Here is a 21,413-nt window from a genome sequence, read left to right as displayed (position 1 = left end):
GACCTCTAGTGGTACCTAGTATTAGATCAGGACCTGGTACACCTGAGTTTGGTCACCATTGAGGCCTTTAAAACTGTATCCTTGTTTAAAACTAAGTGTAAAACTGGTTTCTCAAACCAATGGATAGTAGCACTATGTCTGTGTGTGCAACAAGTCTGCATTTGTGTATAGATGCAGGGGATACGTGTAGGTTTTATTGTTATTAATTAAATTATTATCATAAATGTTTTCTTTCCTGTTTTTTTTATCCTTTTGCATATTTAGTTTCTGTGTAATGAAATGTGGTCAACAAATAAATGTGGCATTGCCATCTGGTTTTAGTCAGAGCATATGGATGATTAATAATAAACTAAAACAGGAAGCTGCACAACATACAGTATGACACATACTGTACACACATATGTGTGTGTTTTAGTGTGCTGCTCACCCTGTATTGTCCTCCATTCCCATCGTCCAGCTCCAGGATGTAGCCCTCAATGGGATTGCTAGTGGGCGCAGTTACCCTCCAGGCCAGGGTGGCGCTGTTGTTTCGTGTGCAGGACTTTTCCAGCTGCAGCACAGGAGCCACTGGCACCGAGGGTCCAGACTCCACTGTGAGAGGAGATGAATGAATGATTAAGATTGTAATTGGTGGATAGGACGACCAGAAGGGAGTCGCCTTTAAACACACTAACAGGGTGAGAAGTAGGAGCTTTATTGTGGGTCTAAATATTAATATAGGTGTTGTCAAGGTGGCAAAACCTCTCAAATGATATGTAGACTGTAGCTCGAGGAAAACAAGATTTTCAACTGGTTAAGAAAGACAAATAATAATAAAAAAAAAACCAGCAACATTCAGATTTTTAGTAAAAAGACTTCATCTAACTCTTGATGGTAAAACATCTGCTCACAAATAAGACAAAACTGCATCACAAAAGGGAGTAAAACAAACACACAAACAATAAACAAGTTAAAAATAACCACTGAAGGCACGAGTAGAGTCTCAGGATAATAAAATCTGTTTCATGTTATGTGTTTATGTGTTGGCACTTTTCAAATCTTTCAAAAGAAAACAAGAGCGAGGTAAAAACACGATAATGCAGCAGTTAAGACAGACAGAACAATAAATTATCAATATCAATAGTTGTAGCCAAGGCAGTTCTTTGATTCATGCGCAACCAAAAATAAATATATTATATGTAAAATGTCAACATAAAATTTAACAATAGTTAAATGTTTATAAAAAGATTGGTATTAGAAACAAAGAAGTGCTCCAGGCTACGTTAAACCTTTTGGAAAGTTTGTGTTTCAGGGTTCCAGTGAATTAGAAGTTTCATTCATCATAAAGGAGCTAGAAAAAAAAAACCATGCATAGGAAAAGAAACCAGATAGACACTGTGGGACAAGAAGACCAATGAGTTTGGACCAGGTTGTGAGGGGTACCAGGACTGAGGAACGAGTAAGGGGCGACAAAATAGATGCAAGGGAGGAATACAGAGGTTTACTTTGAAAAGCAGAGTCTCTGAAATACCTCCTGGGCTTTCTGTCTCCATCTCAGCCTCACCACTGTCTGCTGCCTGGATTTGTTTCAATAACGGATTCTCCTGCACATCTGGAAACGTGACGTCGGTTTGGGTGTTTTAATACAACAGAACATGGACAGATGACATGAAAAGCAGCTGTTTCTCAAACAAAACGGCACTTAAACAAAAGATTTGAATTCAGGACTTAAAGTCAGCTGCCAGGTGAAAACCTAAAGTGATGGAGCATTAATTCAGGCTAGTTGTGCAGTAGAACACCTCCTCCACAGAGTTTCTGCTTTGGATGCCAAAGACATTCAAATACATTAAAGTCGTCTGTCGCTTTGTTCCTTATCATCAGTGGGACGTGAATGTGGGAAAACATACAGTGAGTTTCATGTTGTCGGTCTTCAAGAACAAAAGAGGGATAATCAAAGAGCTTCTGTTTCCTCGTGAACCTCTTCAGAATAGCTCGACTGGATCTAGTGAAAATCTTCTTCATGTAAAACTCAACATGGCCAGGACCAGATTCCTTTTTTACAGTCTTGAGTTTGTCTCTGGGGACTTGAGTTGCTCACTTTTGACGAAGTGAATTATATTAGAAATCAGCTCCAATGAGAAACCAAAATCAATTATAAGATAAACCTGTATAAACCCTGTGAAAGCAATACTCTTACTATACAATAACATATTACCGTATGTTGATATGTATTTTGAAGTTTAGGTGACATCATGTCTTTGTAAATGCTGATGTGGAAGTGTGCTTTAGTTTACCTTTGCTTTGGCAGAAGTCCAGCTGCAGGATGGTCTGTAACAGTGAGTCGGTGTTCAGCGTGAGGTCAAACTCGGGGCCCACTTTCGGCTCTAGGGCGCCTTTCACCCACTGGTCCTGAGACGACACTACTCTCTTGATGAGGGCGTCTGAGATCTGTGTACACACAACATGTTAAGGTTTGCAGATACACACGGGAAAGACACTGTGGTGTACCCTCCTATGATACAGAACAGCTTCTCTGCTCCATCCATGACTTCATTACATTCTGTTTGACATGTGAAATGGGGCGTGGATTAGTGCAGTTCAAATATTTAAGAATATGAATTTGACCCCTCATCTGCTGGTTTGAGCTTTTCTGCCTCAGGAACTAAATTCATTACATTAAATTACACTCAACAGCAAAACAAATGTGATTTTTATCTTCTTTAAAGGAAAAAATATAAACTGAGCCTCTAAAAACTCAGCCTTAGGCATTAAAACACTGATGGCTTAATTTAGCTTCAAGTTTTCACCTCAGATTAGTAGAATTTACAAATGTTCCAGAAATTACATTTAACATCAACCTTTGAATTTCTAAAAGCCTCTGGTTAGGATTTAGGCATCAGCAACAAAAAAGAATAACACGCTATAAAATATTCAGTTTAACTAAAAGCAAGAAGATGTGTGTGTTTCCCTCGGGAGCGTGTTTGATCTCAGTTTCATCTCTCCCATCTTTCCCCTTTTACTCCGTATCTGTCTCGAGGAAGTGAAACTGAAACTGTAAATGTAGCTGAGAGGTTGTTTTGGAAATATTTCTGTATCATACACAAACACATTATATCAAACCTCTGTGGAGTCAATTAGACCCTAAAGAAAGAAAATCCGTATAGATTTATTTGGGAATGTGTGATGATTTGTCATAAAAATGATCATCACCATTAATCTGATGAAACAATCTTAAGTGGATTTACTGAGCTGTTAAAGAGGCTCTGGCCGTTACGTCTACTTCTTAGCAGGTGCACGTCACATTCGACCTTTGTCAGTTTGACCTAACATGCAAAGATCAATAACTATTGATCAGCTGCAGAGGATCTAAGCCTGCTGATAATTAAACATGTCAGAGGAACAAACAAAAACAGATCAGCTGCAGCATTAGTAATATTAGTAAAGCAAACCCTGTGTCTCCTGTGTCACATCAGCATTAAAAGTCTCCCTCTTCTCACTGTGACCCTGTTTTAAGCAGGACCTCATAGCTATTTTTAGTTCGTGTAGATTTGTTTAGGTCACATGTGTGAAACCTTATACAAACAGATGTATTGATGCCTTGAAAAACACTCCGAGGGTCAGATACCTGGAGGAATCCACTTGGATCGTTCTCTTTGAGGACCTCCAGACAGTACTCCATCATGCCGGTGGTCTGACGTAGCTTCATGGTGCAGTGGGTGATCTGGTCCCGCACCACCTGACACAGACACAGGAAGCAGTTCCTTTGGTCATGATCACAGTTTTTGTTACAATTCACGAATACATATCATCGTTTGAATCCCAAAATAAATATAGCTTTTCAAATGTTGAGTAGGAGATTAGATAGATGACTATAATTAATTATACCGTTAACTAATGGCCGTCTAAATGAATCAGAGAGTTAATTAGATGGATTCTTGGTAATTAATAAGGTTAATAAGATCACAGTTCATTATTCACCTGTCAGCTGTTGCCTAAACTGAAATATGACAACCATGAAGAGTCAACAGGAACATGATGCAAACAATCTTCAATCTGAGCTGAGGAATCTGTGTGTGTAGGTTCAAAAGGTCAGAGGTCATTACTAACTAATATGCTGAAGCCAACAGCAGAAATATTGGATGAAAGTGATTAGATTAGTTGTCTCAAATCATTTTATTACTCTTATCCTACTTTGATAGTGTTTTAATACTTTTGATTTCATTAAAGGAGGAAAAAACAATGAGTTTTGTAGCTGCTGTCTATGTAACATGACTTTCAGCGGTAATTCCTTTAAAACAAAATACACAGACAGACTCTCAAGTTATTTACCAAGACAAAATTTGCTTTTCAATTCACGTTGGCAAATCCCTGCTCTTATCTCCTGTGTAAACATCATGAAGTATGAAGCGTGAAGCCTGAGTAAATCTCAGATTTATTTCAATTTCCTTCGGTCCCTCTGAGACGAGCCGTCAAGCTCTCTCCCTCATGCTCCAGCAGGCCTGGCTGAAGGGATTTTCCAACGTGTACCACATGCATCTGAAATGAATTTGAGGGTGTGAATATTGAAACATGTTAATGCAAGCTCGTCCTGGAATACCAAACACATCAGGAAAACAGCGCATCTGCTCTTCAACACCTCGAAAACATGGTCAGAGCAGAATCTGGGCTGAAATGGTGTCGTGATGTACTAGAGAAAACCTTAATGTAGGTTTTTAATGTATTGATTGGGTTGAAAAACACATATTTAAATATAAACCTACACATAACTTCATACATAAGTAAAATCACTATTTCTGTCATGCCTTAATTTCATTTAAAAAGACAATGCTTGAATAACTAACCTTAATGTGTGTACAGTATGACGCCTGCCGTTACAGCACGGTGAGTATTTCTGGTCTGAAAGATTCATCTTTGGCTTTTTATTCATCTATTTTTTCTTTTGGTTTTTGTGTCTTATCGTAGACGTTTCAACAAAAACAGATTAAAAGGCCTGTAAGTGCTTTTATAAAAAGGAGAGTTCAGAGTCAGGAAAATATGACGATCCACCGAAATAAATAATCTTTCACAGCCGTCTAATGGCACTTTTGTGTAAAGATCAGTTATGGGCAGTTACATAATGTGCATTTTGCTGTATAGTCTGTTTGTTGTGGGAGTAGTAGTGTGAAAATCTATGAGTAACGTGTTAAGATTAAATTTGCACTGTGGTGTTCACTGTTTTATTAATTACGTAGTTCCGAATTTTGTCATGTGCATTGTGATGTTACTAAACGTGTGCTGGCACTTGTTGGATGTGTGAACTGTCAGATACACATCAAGTAACGCTTCACCTGCACCGACAAACACACATTCTGAGCTGGTCTCATCTCAGCTTCCAGTAAAACTGTTTTCATTCGCACGTGTCCAAATTAATATGTTTAATTTATCATCATCTACTGTGAGCTGTCCTTCTCTTGTCCCTGTTTCCTCTCAGCCTCCAGCTCTTTGCCCTCTGGCTAAATCTCAATCCCCGGCCTACAGATAATGACAACAGCTGTCCTTGGGGCTTCCATCCAAACACCCCCACCCATCCTCCCATCCCCCTCCATCAGCCAGACGGTCAGTCGGTCACTGGGCACGTTGAGGCTGGGCAGACATCCATGTGATGCACTGGCACTTAGGAAATCACAGCGTAAATAACATAAAAAAGGAAACAACTAGACAGAAATAATTTGTTTGAGGAGGTGTGACCTGAATATCTTTAGGAATTAAAGACTCAGAAATCAGTAATCACTAATCAGCCTCTTACTATAAGCAAGTTAGAACGTACAGTAACCGGTTATTGAGCATGAGAGATCAATATTTATATGCACAAGTCAGAGTAATCAGAAACCAAAGTAGTAAATGTTAAATATATGTGAATAACTACATACAGGTGCTTAGTTCTGCTCTGACTGTAGTTTATTTCATCATCAAAATAGAAAGTGCTTCAAATTTGAAATCAAGTTTTTAAAGTTTTATAAGACACTTTTTTTTATTTTCACTAAATCTACTGGAACCAAATAGATCTTTTGTTAAGTTTTGGAGCTGCAGTCGTGGTACATGTTGTATAAACTGGTATTTTTACAGTTAATTCATGTAAAATGTGTGTAAATATGAACTAACAGCGCTCTGGAGATCCACCTGTCTCACCTTTAGCTTGTACTCCTTCTCCTTGGTGACTTTGGTCAGCAGTTTAGCTTTCTGTCTGGTCAACGCCTCGATCAGAGAGTCGCACTGCGCCACGAGGCAAGCTTCAAACTCCACGCCATTCTCCTGAAGCAGCAGCACAAACACAAGGACAAAACATATTCAGACACTAGTATCATATCATAAGTTGCTCCAGAATCATCATAACAGTGGTTCAGGTCAGAAATGTTCAAAGACGGTGACTGAAATAGATCTGTTGGTGCTCGCTTCATTTAGCAGCACAGAACTGCTTTGTGTTTGTTATTGATATGTTAATTTAGCTCCAGCTCTTGTTCTATTTTTGTCTCAGCTGCACAAACATTAGTATACAGCGTTAAATATTTGAATAGGCTGCAGACAAAAACATGTTACACAGTAAATTCACCGTCTGTTTCGCCAACTCAAAGCTCCACCGTGTTTCCCTCACAATTCAGATACACATTGTACAAGAAAACACAGTTTACATACAGCATCTTTTAACCTTTTATCCCCTTATTTCTAAAGTTATCTTCAAACAAACAGGCTGAGAAGTCAGAGAAGAAATTGTGGATCATTCAGAGAGGTTTAAATTGCTCATAAAGGTGTTTCTGGTGTTGTCTGCCTGACAGACCATAACAAAAGCCAATGGCATTAAAATGTCTGGATTGAAGAAGATTAAATAGACAGATTTAGTGGACTTAGTAAGAATGGAGGACAGAAATGTATACTCACATGTGTAGTTACATGTAAATGATGGCAGCTTGCAAACATACAGGGTTGCAGGCTGGCAGAGAGTAAGAGCAAAAGGAGCAGGCAAAGGTCAAAGTCCTATGAACAGGCAGGCTAAACAGACCCGACCTGTGCAGCTAGTTCCACCAAAGATGATCTGGCAGTGAGTAGGTGGAACTGGCACGTTTAAACAAGCGGGAGGGGAAAGTCAGGTGGCTGGGAAAGGAAAGAAAGTTCAACTGTTGTTTCTGCAGAAAACATGACAGTGTAGCCGCTCTAAAAGCAGAGGGAAATCCACGTTTTCAGAAGGATCTCGTGCTGTAGCTTGAAGTTAATGAGACAAAGAACCGCAGGGGAATTTTATCTGAGCACAGAACCCACATGACGAAGAGATGAGGACTTAGATAGTAGTGATTTCCAATCAAGCTTCTGCCGCTGAGGGACACAGTTGAGCTCAGTAAGAGGATGTCTGCTGAAGAATTTGATTCATCACTCCCACATTTTCCTCTCTCTTTATCCACCTCTCTCTCTCTCTCTGGCTCACAAACAACAAAAGTAGTGCTAAGAGTGTTTTTTTTAAACCTAAATTCAGCTCTCTTCATTTGCACGTGACTCTTAATGCCGGCTTGGCGGACAAGACATGACAGTGCAGTGAGTAAGTGTGTGTGTAGAAAGTGTGTGTCTGACTGGCAGATGCTGCGGGAGAGATCAGCCGCACAGCAATGCTGTCCACAGGGAAAACACACAAACAAATACACACATTTGGCTGATATGGTTTGTTTTAGTTTAGTGATTCAGTGGATTTACCTCCCTGCTGCACAGGGTGAGGAGTCCAAGTTTCTCTGTGACTGATTTATTTGGAGCTTATTGTCCATTACCAGCTGTTTTCTCAAAGCAAGATTTATTTTATGCTAAGAAAAACATATAAATTATGTAAAGACCCCTGGAACTGCAGAGAAAGGATCAGACATCATTGGTTCTGGTATAATCTTGCACTGCCAGACTCATGTGAAGATACAGAGAGCATCCAATAATAAACACACAAGTCCTGAAGCAGCTGAGTTATGTGACGTTTAGGGACAGATTGTGATCATATTTCTTTACTTGCTTGTCACGTTAACACATTTTATTGATGTCCACGTTGTCCAGATGAAATGGGTTAAAAAATAAACATGAATCAAAGTCCAAAAGAACAAATGTAGAGCAAACTGAGCGATGTGTTCCTGACGAGCCTGATCTAGAATAAAATCATCACCCATTTAGCAATTTAAAGTATAGTGTAGTGTTTGTCAGGGGTCTGAGAAAGCAAAATGATCAGTAGTGTCATGATCGATCCATCGTCAGCACTCCCATAATGATCTTCACATCACTGCAGACAACATCTTGCCAACTACAGTTGGACAGGTAGATGCTGGTTGGATTAAGTATCACCCAGCATTCAGGTGTGTTACCTGTATCTGCTGCAGCATGTTTTTGAGTTGGACCAGGAACTCCTTGGCATCTTTAGCTTTGTCAGAGACGCCGTTCAGGGCCTGGGAGAGCTGGCACTGCAGAGACACAGCAGGAAAAATGCACAACAATTAAAATACAAGCCTCTGTATAATACAGGACAACTGTTCAACCAGTACAACCAGTGACACACCGAGGCTTTGGCGTTGGTTATGTAATCATTTAATCCCACTAACCATCCTCCCTGGATGCTCAGATTACGTCTGATCATAGCCTGAAGCAAAATCACTGGGACCTCTGGGGACCTCGCAGGCTGAGACTCTGTATTGTCTTAAAAACAGAGATTAACGTCCTAATCTAGTTTATTCTCTGCTCTCGATTAGACTCTGGAAAAACCCCGACTGGTTAAGGAAACCCTCGTAGTTGTTTCTTTACAGCAAGAACAACAGGTCAACAACAATATATCCAATATAACCTAAATGTTTTTCTCCTAAATGAAGCATGTTCCATAGTTTTCGACCTCATTTCCATACAACAGCCACACAGGACGAGGATTTATAGTGAAATATCTCAACAGCTGTTGAATCTTCTGTCTCCTACTGATTGGATAGATGTTCAAAATGAAGTCAGGGAAGACTAATAACCAGTCTAATATACCCATGTGCACATGTACCCTTAGTAAACTGAATAATTTGCATGTTTGAAGGTGAGAAGCAGAGAAAACGACAGTGAACAGGCAGCTGATGTGCAGCATATCTTACTGCTGCAGCTGCTAGCATGGGTATAAATGTAAACACAGGTTAATTAACATGCATCTTAGTATGTATAACAGTATGAATCTGCATCAGAGGTAAACCAAACTAAGTCCATGATGCAAGTTGGATTAAAAATGAACCAGATTTCCTGTTCTGTGTGGAAATGTTCTGGACTGAACCCAGTAAAGAGACAAAGAGCGTGGACTGTAGCCTACAGATGGTCTTTAGTCAGAATAGTGGCGATGTAGAGAAACACTCACATCCATCTTACTAATCATCGGGCAGATTACATATTCAAACCAGTTTAAATACAACAGGAAGAAGGTCTGTGTGTGTTTGTGTGTGTGTGTGTGTGTGTGTGTGTCAGCATCAGTCACTGGTAAATTAAAAAAGACAGGACAAAGGAAACACACAGTGTTACCCACATGACAAGCTGTGATGAATCTGTTCTGCTGTTGCTGCACCCACATTCCCCACCTGCTTCCCTTTTTCTGGATGGTGGTTGCATGAACACACACACACACACACACACACACACACACACACACACACTGCTAGTAGATGATAAGAAGGAGATGGATCTCCCTTTTTTGCTTGTAGAAATCATAAATAATAGTTGCATTTACTACACGGAGCAAAGGTCAGAAGGTCAGGTGATCTTCATATTCTTCAGATGTCAACGCTAAACTCAGCTGAGACATTAACCAGTATGCACTTAAGGTTTTTAATATTTAACATAATGCTGTAGAGAGTAAATTAACATAAAATTAGAATTAATAAACCTTAAATTATGATTAATTTATTTCAACATGTTAAATTCTTTCCTATATCAGCCCCTATATGAAATCACATCAACACAGTCAATGCACAGTTTTTACAATCTGCAATAAATACTCCACCCCCATCCCACACACACACACACACACACTGATCTTATCCCTGTCCATCCCTTGTGCATGCACGCTTTGTCCAGAGTCAGGAGGAGGGACGTGTGGAGGTCGTGGTTCACAAATCAACCCAACCCTTTCGTGATGCTTCTTACTGCTCCTCACCATGAGGCCATCTGCCCCAGCAAGCTGTCTGGCCTGTGTTTGTTTGTGGTGTGTGTGTGTGTGTGTTCATGCCAAGATGCTAACAAGGGGATGACGGATGTGCCATACGACGGCTGTCCTGGCACATCCCCTCCTCTCTTATTAGTCCTGTCTGGTTCTTTGTTAATTCGACTGCAGCACTCAGGACAGTCCTTAAACCACGTCCACCCTCCTGCCTGCCCGACACTTCATTTCCTTAGAGTGTTTATTATTTGTTTTATTAAATTATTGATTTTGTAAACGTACTGGTTCTTCTTCAGAGTGGTGTGGAGCTGGGGCATGTCCCAGCATGCACAGTGTGGATGGCAGACAGACACAAAGGTTTCCCCGTTAAACCCTGAAGAACAGTAACAGAAAGTGTGATCTAAATCCAGAACCAGAAACCAAATTATAGATTTGTTTGTTTGTTTTAATATATAATATTTGTAACAAGGTTTTAAGATACAGGTGGATAAAATATCTATTCGTGCCAAGCTGAAAACACAGCTAACACAAAATCCAGGTCTAAATTTGGCCACAGTCACGATGCATCAGCCCACACTAAACCCCAGTAAAAATGTGTGTACCAGTGTTGAAATGTGACAAGTCTGCCCTGCAGGAAAAAGACTAGCAGTTGAGGAATCTGTGAAGAGATTTGGAACAAATAAGAAACTCAGAAACACGAAAAATTGTGTGGGGGGAGGAAATTGAAAGTGAAAAATATCAAGACGTAATAAGAAACAGAATTCATCTCAATGAGGATCAACACACCTGCAGGACATAGCCATGCATTCAGAAATCCAATTTTTCTCCTCCTTTGTTTCTTTTGTTCTCCTCCCCTTGACCTTTTTCATCCTTTTATTACTCCTTCAAACAGGAGTGTCATTTTTCTTTTGTCACTGTCAGCACTCCTCTCAGAGACAAGTGCTATTATCTCATTATCTTATTATAGGAGCAATGGAGGACAATTTATTCAGTCTGCAACATTCATGTAGACTCAGCTCTGTTGTTTCAGACAGATAACAGTGGTGTTATTGTCCAGACTCAGGTTAACTTAAGTTACGTCAGGTCACACAAGCTTAAAAGCAGATTTTAACAATTATGATAATAATTCTGTGAGCTCGTATGTGTTGAGCTGTCAGTCGGGGGAATGGTTGATGATGGTGGTGTTGACCTTGTCAAAATTATACCCAGGAGACATTCACACAAGCAGGAGGTGGGGCTGAACCCCTTGGTTATCTTCCAACCTCCCATTTTATTTCTTCTCATTTGCATTTAAAGCCTTTATGTTCTCTTCTGTCTCTGTTTTCCGACCTACTCGACTCTAAACACTTTGCTATCCAGTGTCTGAATCGGTTCTATATCTGTAGCTTGAGTCAGTAAAATGGTCTCCCCTGCTTTTCCTTTAAAAGCTCTGCACTTTTGCACTCTGACACATTTGTGTTGAAGAAATTAGCCGAGAGCCGAGAATCCACTTCTCACGTCAGTATATTACAAAACACAGTCTTTGAAACATTAAAACATTTAATGATTCAACATGGAGAGCGAACAGAACTGGTGGCAGACTGCAGGATGAGTTTGGCTACAACTAGAGCCTGTTCCGGATATATTACAGAGGATGCAGCCACCTCCACAAACAACAACTCTGTGCGTCATGGTTCACACTCACAGTTCTGTGTTGGATGTCAGTCCCTTGCACAGAAGTGATTTCATGTTTTCATAGTTGTATGACTTTGAAAAGGCTCTGCCCTGGTTTGCTTACACTGATAAAAACACAAAAACAGCCCAGAATAGCTCACATGTCCTTCAAAGGATGGTAAAACTGCACTGAATGCACAATATCGCAGCATTTATAGATGTTCTTCAGCAGGACAATCAGTCTTTCCCACCCTCAGTCTAGTCAGCCAGCTGTGTTACAGTATTACTGGTTCACATCTGGTGAAGGTCAAAACCAATTTCCTCCTCCCTTTCTCTACTTCATCCTCTCACGCACCATCGCTCAGCCTCTCAACCCTCTGCTGCGCGGCCATTTTAAGGCTAATACAGCACAGTAAACCGCAACACAACAGCCTCAGTATTGTTGCAGTTCCTGCACCGGAACAGTTCAAGCGTGAGTCAATAAATGAGAGGTCTTGTTGCGCTTAGCCTGACCAACACCAAACAAGGTGGAAAAAGGCTTTTAATACAACAACATGGGGCGTGTCCCATGAGGGAGTAACAACAGGTTTATGAATGGTGTTTATGGTGGCCAGTCAATATCGGTGCTGGAAACAATTACGGAGCACAAAGTGTTAAAAGATTCTGTGAAGATACTTACAATGAGGGAGATATTTAATTATAGTTTTAACTATTGTAGCACATTTAAACACACATGACCACTTTATGTTAGACTGTAAACAGGGTGATTTGCACACACATGTTTTCATTAGTTTTGCAGGTATTATGTTATAAACTACTATTGTGAACTAAACTGATGGTAATCTATCCAACTGTAGTTGAGATATTTCAGTCTGGACCAAAGTGGAGGACTGATTTACCAACACCTAGAGCTGTGCTGCTAGCATCACAAAGAAATAACTTGATTTAAGTGTTTTGCTAAAGTGCATGGAACAGAAGTTGTGTTGCATGCAGGGCAGAAAGCCCTGATACAGTCATGCTGCTATATGAAGCTTTTTGTGTGTGTTAAGTATAAATATTAATGACTTAGGGAGCACTGCTGAGTATGTTCAGTGCAGCTGTGTGAAAGAAAATATTTACTGGGGCGTTTACTGTCATACATAATAATAAACATACAAACTAAGTATGTACACATTAAATCAGCATCAGTCTTAATTATCAATAAATCAAAATAAAAGAAAGTGTTACTTCAAATGCTTCCGCTGTTTCTTACTGTGATGAAACCTTTCACCGTTTTATCCACAGCACTGTCACATCGTTCCTGCAGAAACTGATTTCTCTCCAGTCATCTTAGATAAAGTGTATCAGGGATCAGTGGCTACAGCCAAACTTGCCTGAATGAGTTCCAGGAGGAAGCATTGTATTTTATTTTCACCTCATGGGGTAATCTTCTGAGGAGAGAGTACAGAAGCAATGAAAGTGCAGCAAAGCAGAGGAGAACAGCCCCTTTACTCAATAATTGATCAGGACATCTTCTATATTAATAAATGCACAGGAAGAGTAGATCTCCCAGGGCGTAACTGTCATAAAAGAAATGGATAATAAATCATGAGATACTGTACATTTTCCTGTTTTAGGACAGTTCCTTCACTGTGACACTGCAGAAAAATGCTCGTCTAAGCATTATAATCTGCTGCTTAATTTACTGGACTTCCTGATGAATGAGCAGCCGCCTGTAACCATGGTAACAATGCTCATTGTTCTACTACAGGACGTCCACTGTTTCCTAAGAGGTAAAAATAGATGACACACACACACACACACACACACACACACAGGGCGTGCTGGGTTAACTACAGTGACACACACAGCCCGAGTCCCTTCTGCAGAGGACGTGTTGAAGCCAGAGGAGAAGAAGTGTAGTAACGTGTGCATTAACCTACATTCAGTGCACTGGTCCGGCAGCACACACTCGAATTACTCTACGCCACGGCGTGTGTGTGTGGGATTTATGAGCTCATCACAACATGGCGACAAAAAATCACAGCTAAGGCTATAGAATATACGAGGTTAACCTCGTTTAGAAACTCTCTCACACACATTTTTTAATAACCGTCCCTTCTGCATGGCCAGAAACCAGAAGCTGCACGTGAAACGCCAACAGATCTGGCTGAAATGTGGCCCAATTCTAAAATTAGTTTGGGGCTAAACTGCATGGATTAAGGGATGAGAATAAGGATTAGGATGAGGTTTCAAATTCAACATCCTCTTATGTCTACATGCACTTTTTAATAAACACCCAGGGCACTCTAACAATAACTGATTAGCATCGGCCATTTCATTCATGTTACTGGATCATTCTGCAGCTCATTCCTTTAAACCACAGTCTTGTTATGTAAATGCTCCTATAGTTTATTGTTTATGTGCTCGTTGTGAGAGGATTACTGTGAGATGCCTTCAGTAGTACATGCAGACACCAATTGTCCATGTGTACAAACGTCAGGAAGTAATCGGGGTTTGAGCTCTAGCTCCCAAAACTGAGTAAGGTGGTTTTAACAGACTTAATTGATGTTGCTTATCTCACCTGAAAGCGACAATTTAGAGAATCACTGACAGTAAACAGTAAAAAAAAAGTCTTATTGAGGTGGAAATGCACTTAACTTACTATAGACTACAGGGAAAGTTGTGTTGTTTTTACTTTTCATTCATAAAATGTACATAATCACTGACTTGTAGCTACTTTTCTTTACAGCTTTTGTTAAGTTAAGGTTAATGTAAGGTTATTTTAAGGTATGACAGTCTGTTAAATGTTGGTTTAAGGTCTGTAGGTCTACTTAGAGTAAGCTGTGAGGGATATAATGTAAGCTAATACACTGTCATCATACAGTATTGTGCTACAAATGTGTGTGTGAGTGTGTTTCTGGGCCTGAGGTAAGAGGCGAGTGAGTCTGACCTGTCATGGTCGGCGAGCTGCCATCTGGAATGAGGTTACTCAGCCACGGCTAGCCGGTACAGTCAGTTTGAATTACCTCAGCTGCAGCGTCTCGCAGAGATGAAAGCTCCTATTTTTGCTGATAATATTGTAGTAATTTCATGTAATATGGCCCGAGGCTCTGAATTCAATTTCAAAGGTCATGTTAGATATTACATAGAAGATACTGCGCGTTACAGCGGGAGAGTCCGTGCAGTGTTTCTGTCCTGTGGTCGGACTCGACACAAGGTTACCTACAGTCTATGTGCGAGTCATTAAACTGAAATACACTTCCCTCCAAAAGTTTTGGAACAGTGAGGCCAGTTCCTTTATTTTTGCTGTAGACTGAAAACATCTGGGTTTCATCAAAAGATCAACATTTCAGCTTTTATTTCCAGGTGTGACATGTGTTTTGTTGCCCAGGTGTGTCCTATTACAATAATGATTACACAATGAGTAGCACTGAATGTCCACGCTCAGTTAATACTTTTGCTTCAACCAAAACATTTACCAAACCCAAATGTTTTCAGTCTGCAGCAGAAATAAAAGAAGTGGCCTCTGTTCCAGTACTTTGAGATGGGGTGTAATTCACAGACTTAGCATTTGATCAACATAATACATTAAAAAATAAGAGATATGAGTTGAGGAGTTAGTTTATTCACGTGAAAGCTGCAGGTTTTAAAAAACTCTCAAATGTGTACAAAAGTTTGACAAATGGAAATAAACTGCATCACAGATCAGAACAATCCGGCGACAGGCAGCTCGGATCGTAACACACTTGTCAAAATGTTTTGTCAGAGTCCCAGCGGAGGAGAAACAAGCGAGACACAGCGTTTACTCTAACATGAAATGATGTAACATGAGAGAAATGGAGTCTTCTGGCTTCTGTGTACAGTTGCTTTTAGATGCATTTTAATGCTATTAGTGAATGTAAATGAGTCATTCATGTGCGTAGAAATACAAAGTATTGAATGATCTTTGTCTTAATTATTGTGTGTCACACATTCTCAGTCAGTGAATCTGATATCAGCCAACAAAACATCGACTATTAGGCTGAAAATTAACGCCCAAACTTTTGGATATTTTCATCTTAAAAGCAGAAGAACGTTGCCAACAGTTCATCAGCCACACACCCACTGACCATCTGGTTTTCCCACACACAAGTTCATTAATTAGGATTTTTAATGCTAAGTTATTGATATTTGGTGTTGGTGTACTTAGTTGGTGTTTGTTCCTCCATCTTTGGTGATAAGAGACAATAAATATCTGACTTAAAGACGTTTAAGCATTTCCCTCTCAACACATCTTACTAATGTTCTTTTACTTACCACCACATACAAAAAAAAAAACATTCAAATGTGCAATAAGTGCCTAAAAATTACAGTATGTTATTTAACAATGATGTATGAGTCTTAATGAGGCCAAAACATAAAGTGTCACAGTGAGGTTTGAGTCTGGAAAACGTTAGATAACAAACTATTGGATGGGAATTCAGTGTGATCACAGTGATAAAAGACTCAAACATCTTTTTCAAATTTCTGAATACTCCAAACTGAACGAGATGAAGAGATGACAAAAGGAAGTGTAAGGAGAGACGTGACACGCTGCCAAGTGCCAAGCCACAAAGTAAATCATGTGGATCAATGCTTATCTACAAACATCCAGAAAGACATACAAATCAACAACTGGACGTCCAGAACCACTGAACACACACACACACACACACACACACACACACACACACACACACACACACACACACACACACACACACACACACACACACACACAGGCTTCTCCCTTCATTTATAATAGAACCAAACATCCTGTGCAGCATAATGAAGCATTAAATATTGTGAATTGAGGGAAGTTGCACGCTCTGCAAGTGAAAACGTTGCCTAGCAACAGTATGTTAATTGGTGCCTACCTGTCATTGTTGACTATTAGTCAAGTGTTTGTCAACATCAGTCCTTAAATCAGTGTTTACAGTTATAGATTAAGCCTATATGTTTCAGATTCTGCACATTTATATACTACAAATAATAATAATGAGTCATATTCACCATATGTAGGAGAAAACTGATCCATATAAGCAGATGTTCAAGACCTATTACCACTTTAACATAATGCACTTTCTAATTGTATTTTATAAAGTACTGCCCTGTATGTCTTTTATTTTTAATACAATGTAATGCCATGTAATGTTTTAATTAAACATTAGTACACATGTACATTTTGACTGTATACTGTTTCAGAAGCTTTTCTAATAAAATTAATGTTGAGTAATAATACTGCAAAGTGTTTACTCACATTGAAATGGCTCAAAACAAAGCCATAAATCATAACTTTCCCTTTTAAAATCTAAAATAACCTCAAGAAGACGGCGTAAACATAAAAATGCAGACATCAGAAGAAGCAGTAACTCTGCATTAGTGGTTTTTAATATTTAACTGGAGTGCCTCAGCGTGCTGTTCTGTACTGGACAGAGCTAGGTCACACACACACACACACACACACACACACACACACACACACACATTACGACACTTACTATGTGTGTATTTGTGTGAGCTTTAAATAGACAGTGTGTTTTCTGCTTGGCTGCTTGAGGAAACTGGATCAGTGTGTCTTCCTCGGCTTTCCCTAAGCGAAAGTTCATCTGCTTCACGTCTGCATGTCGGCGCCTACTTGTCCTTGAACACGACACTGAACCCTGAACCCTGAACCCTGAACCCTTGGCGGCCTGTCCATGCATTTTCCTCACTGTGGGAATTTATCGTCTATATATCGTCTATATATTGTCTATACAGATATTATAACATATGATGGGAGGTTTAAGATGTTATACAATTATATTTTCTTATATTTTAATGTAGTAATTATACGATTATTGATGTTAAAAATCAATTAATTAATGCTTAATAATTGATTTTAGTCCAGATTCTCCACAGTTCTTTGAGAAGGCATAAAGTCTAAAGGGTTTGGCACAAAACCTGTTCTTAGAAGGGCGATTAGTCTGTAGGAACCCTTTATAAATCACTATTAAACCAATAAATGTTCGTTTGGGAAAAGCATCACGCACAGACAGTGTACCCTCTACCTAAGTAGGAGGATGCTTTAAAGCTAAACCCACTGAAAGACAAGAAAGACAATCAGCACTACCCGCCAAAATAAAAGCCAGCTGTACAGTATTGACCTCATTGAGCGTCACTTCAAAAAAAATTAACAGCCATTCCAGCTCTGCAGCACAGATGCACATCATGTTTGTTTCCTGTTCCAGTGCAGACTCCAGCCGGACCATCGATCTCCCTCAACATGAAGAACACCATATTAACTAAGTGGCGGCCATCTCTTATTCATACGCTGCTCATTACTTCTCAACGCCCCCTCGCTCATGTAGTCTGATGAGATTTTCACGGTCCATTTATGGGACAGGGTGATAGAGGGAAAGATGGAGGAAGAGTGGGAGGAGCGGGGGTAAATAAGAGACAGAAAGAGGGCCGAAGCCAGAAAATAAGGTAAAGTAGGAAGTTACTGCGGATAAATGATGAATTAAATGACTGGAGGCTTCAAATCACCAAAAAAAAAACAAGAGAGACAGGCACAGAGATTAGTTCCAATGACCCACTTAGGTAGAAACTGACAAATATGCCTTTTAAATTGAAGTAGGGGTGTGGGGATGATTGAATGATATTAAATGCTGGAAGTATAGCGTAGTAGTAGTATTAAAGAATGTGTTTGTATAAAATCAGACACGGTTCATAACCTAAAATTCATAATAATCACAGATTGTTTATGATTAATATGTTAATAATGGAAGTGAAATGTTAAAATACATTGTATAATATTATATTATTAACATTAATATTAAATTAAAATGTAAAACTATTATCCACTTCATGAAGAAATTTCAAATAAGGCCGCTCCGCCTTCGGGTCACAGTGTAATCTGAGACGAGTGAACTTGAATTGACCCCAATCCTGCAGCAGATTCACCTTTTAAATTAATGAAGGAGTCATTAAAAATCAACTCATTCATAAATCACTTTAATCATCCTTTAATGAAATAGGTGGGAGGTTGTTTTTCTTTTTTTTTTATTTTGGCAGGCAGAGGGAGAGAAGCTGGACAATAAAACATAGTGTTCGCACCATTTTGGTTCCAGTCGATGCAACAATGAATGAATTAACTAATTAAATTTGAGGTTTATTGTAGGATGATAGATACAAATTTGCTCCCAGTTGATTTACTCCCTACTGAAAACTAAATTAATTTAGATAATCTGATTTTTCAGGTCATCAAGTCCACAATAAAACTCTTAAACCTTGGAGAAAACCTTTGTCTTCTCCAGGTTTTTGGGACGAATTTATTAAAGTTAACTTAATCTCCTGCATCTCATGTGATCGTGGATCATTGAAAACTGGAGGAGAATGGGAGCTCCTCTGCTGCTGTGTCTCCTGGGTTTTAAACAGTCTCCAGTTCTCAGTCTGATTCCTTTAGGAACGTGAAGCAGCTGCATGAACACATGAGCGACCACTGTGTATTTGTCATATGCTTCAAATACTTGAAAAGCATTTCTGAGCACACGTGTATACGTGTGTGTTTATGTTTTACAAATCCCATATTTGACTATATCACTAATACGGAGTACTTAACTTAGTTAGTTAATTCTAACTTATACTTATTTAGTATTCTTGCACCTGGAAATAAGGTCAATGGTTAATACGTTTTATTCTACAACATAAAAAACCTTATTAAAAACCCTATTTGTGACTTTTTAAGCTGAGAAGCAGCCAAACGAGACCACAGAGGATGTCTGGACAGTAACTCTCTTTCTCCATTGTCTTCTAGATAAGGTCTCGCTATGAGGAAAGGCTTTTGTAGGATAGGTAATCTGCTAAATCTAAAAAGTATGAAATACTAAATAAATGTGATAACATCTGGCACAAACACGCACTTGGACCTGTGCATAAACTTATTAGAATATGAGTTTGGACAAACGTGCACATAAACAACAGCATCACTAGTTAGCAGAGGCGTACAACCACAAAGAGGTGATTCTAGTTTTAAAGTTGGATTGAAACCATGGGAGAACAGAGGCGGTATGACATGCAGCAAACGGGGCGCTCCCATCTTTAAGTTGTGGTTTGATGAAAATATTTCAAGCACAGACGTCAAAACAAAAAAAGGTTTTTAACCAGTGTTCATCCTCCTGTCCTCAACTGCCTGAGGAACAGCTCTGACCTCCATCACTATTCACATCACGCACACACTTCCAGATGTGGGCCAGTAGTATATGAAATAGCCAAACATGTTGCACACACACACACACACACACACACACAATGGAGGTTTTTACGCCTGCAGTAATAATCAAAATATGTGTGAACGTGATGAATCACAGAGTTTTCTGCTACGTCTGTCCTGACAACGCAGCGTTTACGGTGTCACACACTGACTGCTAATATGGATAAAAACAAGAGGATAACAGCAGTGTAAAATTAAAACTGTGTAAAGGCGATGTAGTAGGATACAGTGTGCCTGTGCACCAATGGTTAAATGGCTTTAAGCATTTTGGGGGGGTGTGTGTGTGTGTGTGTGTGTGTGTGTGTGTGTGTGTGTGTGTGTGTGTGTGTGTGTGTGAGGATGCAACCCTACACAGCTCACTAATTATTATTGTTACTATCAATCCAATTATGGTCTGTAAGAGTGGGTGTAGCAGTTTAATTATTATTATTTACTACTATCAATACAATCAGACTTGTTAGGAGGAGTGTTAGGTCCAGTGTGTGTGTGTGTGTGTGTGTGTGTGTGTGTGTGTGTGTGTGTGTGACTCACCTTGTGTTGTTTCCACATGACTGGCAGCGGTTTGACGTCGTGCTTGGCGTGTTTTCCCTCCTCCAGACACTTCATACACACCGGATTCTTGCAGCTGCTGCAGTACACGCTGAAGTTTTCCGCTTCATGATCCACGCACGTCGCCGGTTTCCGCGCGGTGGCGGGCGGCTGCTGACCCCCGCCTCCACCTCCCCCACCTCCTCCTCCTCCTCCTCCCTGGTTCGGCGGCGGCACCAGTCGGTGCTTTGCGAGCGGACCGCGGGACGGGTGACACCGCTGCTGACAGGCGGAACAGTAGAAGACGTCGCACTGCTCGCACATCACCGTCGCCTCCACCGGGTTGCGGTCGCACAGCTGGCACTTGACCGCGGTGGAGGAGGAGGAGGAGGAGGAGGAAGAGGACGCGGAGGCGGCGCGGTTCTGCTGGTACCGCCCCACAATGGACTCGAGCAGCCGGTTCCGAGGGAAACCCCGGAGCCCCCTCTCATCCAGAGAGACGCTCCGGTGGCACAGCGGGCAGGTGAGGGAGCAGTGGCGGTGGGGGGTGGCTGGCGGAAACACCCGCACCCCGTTGGGGGACTTGAGCTGGCACGGAGTGTAGGAGCCGTAGCCGCTGTCCGTCTCGCTGTACAGACTCATCTTGTCCATGTCCAGGTAGTCGTAGTCCGAGCTGCCCGAGGCTCGGCTCTGCACCGGGGTCTCTCCCTCCGGCGTCTGGACGGTGATGTTCCGAGCGCAGGCCAGGCAGACGTTGTGGGAGCACGGCAGCAGGATCGGGTCCTTGAAGAGAGAACCGCAGACGGGACATTTTAACTCTTCCTCCAT

General features: G+C 40.5%; 1 protein-coding gene across 2 annotated transcripts in view; it reads right to left on the bottom strand.

The window, feature by feature from the left end:
- LOC113149170 (E3 ubiquitin-protein ligase TRIM9) overlaps positions 1–21,413 on the bottom strand; it is a 27,230-nt gene extending 5,817 nt beyond the window's left edge. Inside the window, exons 1-6 of one of the 2 annotated variants that reach the window (XM_026341075.1) lie at positions 20,589–21,413; positions 8,343–8,438; positions 6,148–6,270; positions 3,605–3,715; positions 2,274–2,427; positions 428–591 (exon numbers count right to left, since the gene is read on the bottom strand). In XM_026341075.1, the coding sequence (XP_026196860.1) occupies positions 428–591; positions 2,274–2,427; positions 3,605–3,715; positions 6,148–6,270; positions 8,343–8,438; positions 20,589–21,413 (1,473 nt within the window). The remainder of the gene's footprint in view (positions 1–427; positions 592–2,273; positions 2,428–3,604; positions 3,716–6,147; positions 6,271–8,342; positions 8,439–20,588) is intronic. The other variant, XM_026341076.1, reaches the window with a different exon arrangement.

This window comes from Anabas testudineus, chromosome 24 (genome assembly GCF_900324465.2).
Source record: "Anabas testudineus chromosome 24, fAnaTes1.2, whole genome shotgun sequence".
Taxonomy (NCBI): Eukaryota; Metazoa; Chordata; class Actinopteri; order Anabantiformes; family Anabantidae; genus Anabas; species Anabas testudineus.
Note: the sequence above shows the minus strand (reverse complement) of the source record. Positions and strands in the feature narration are given on the sequence as shown.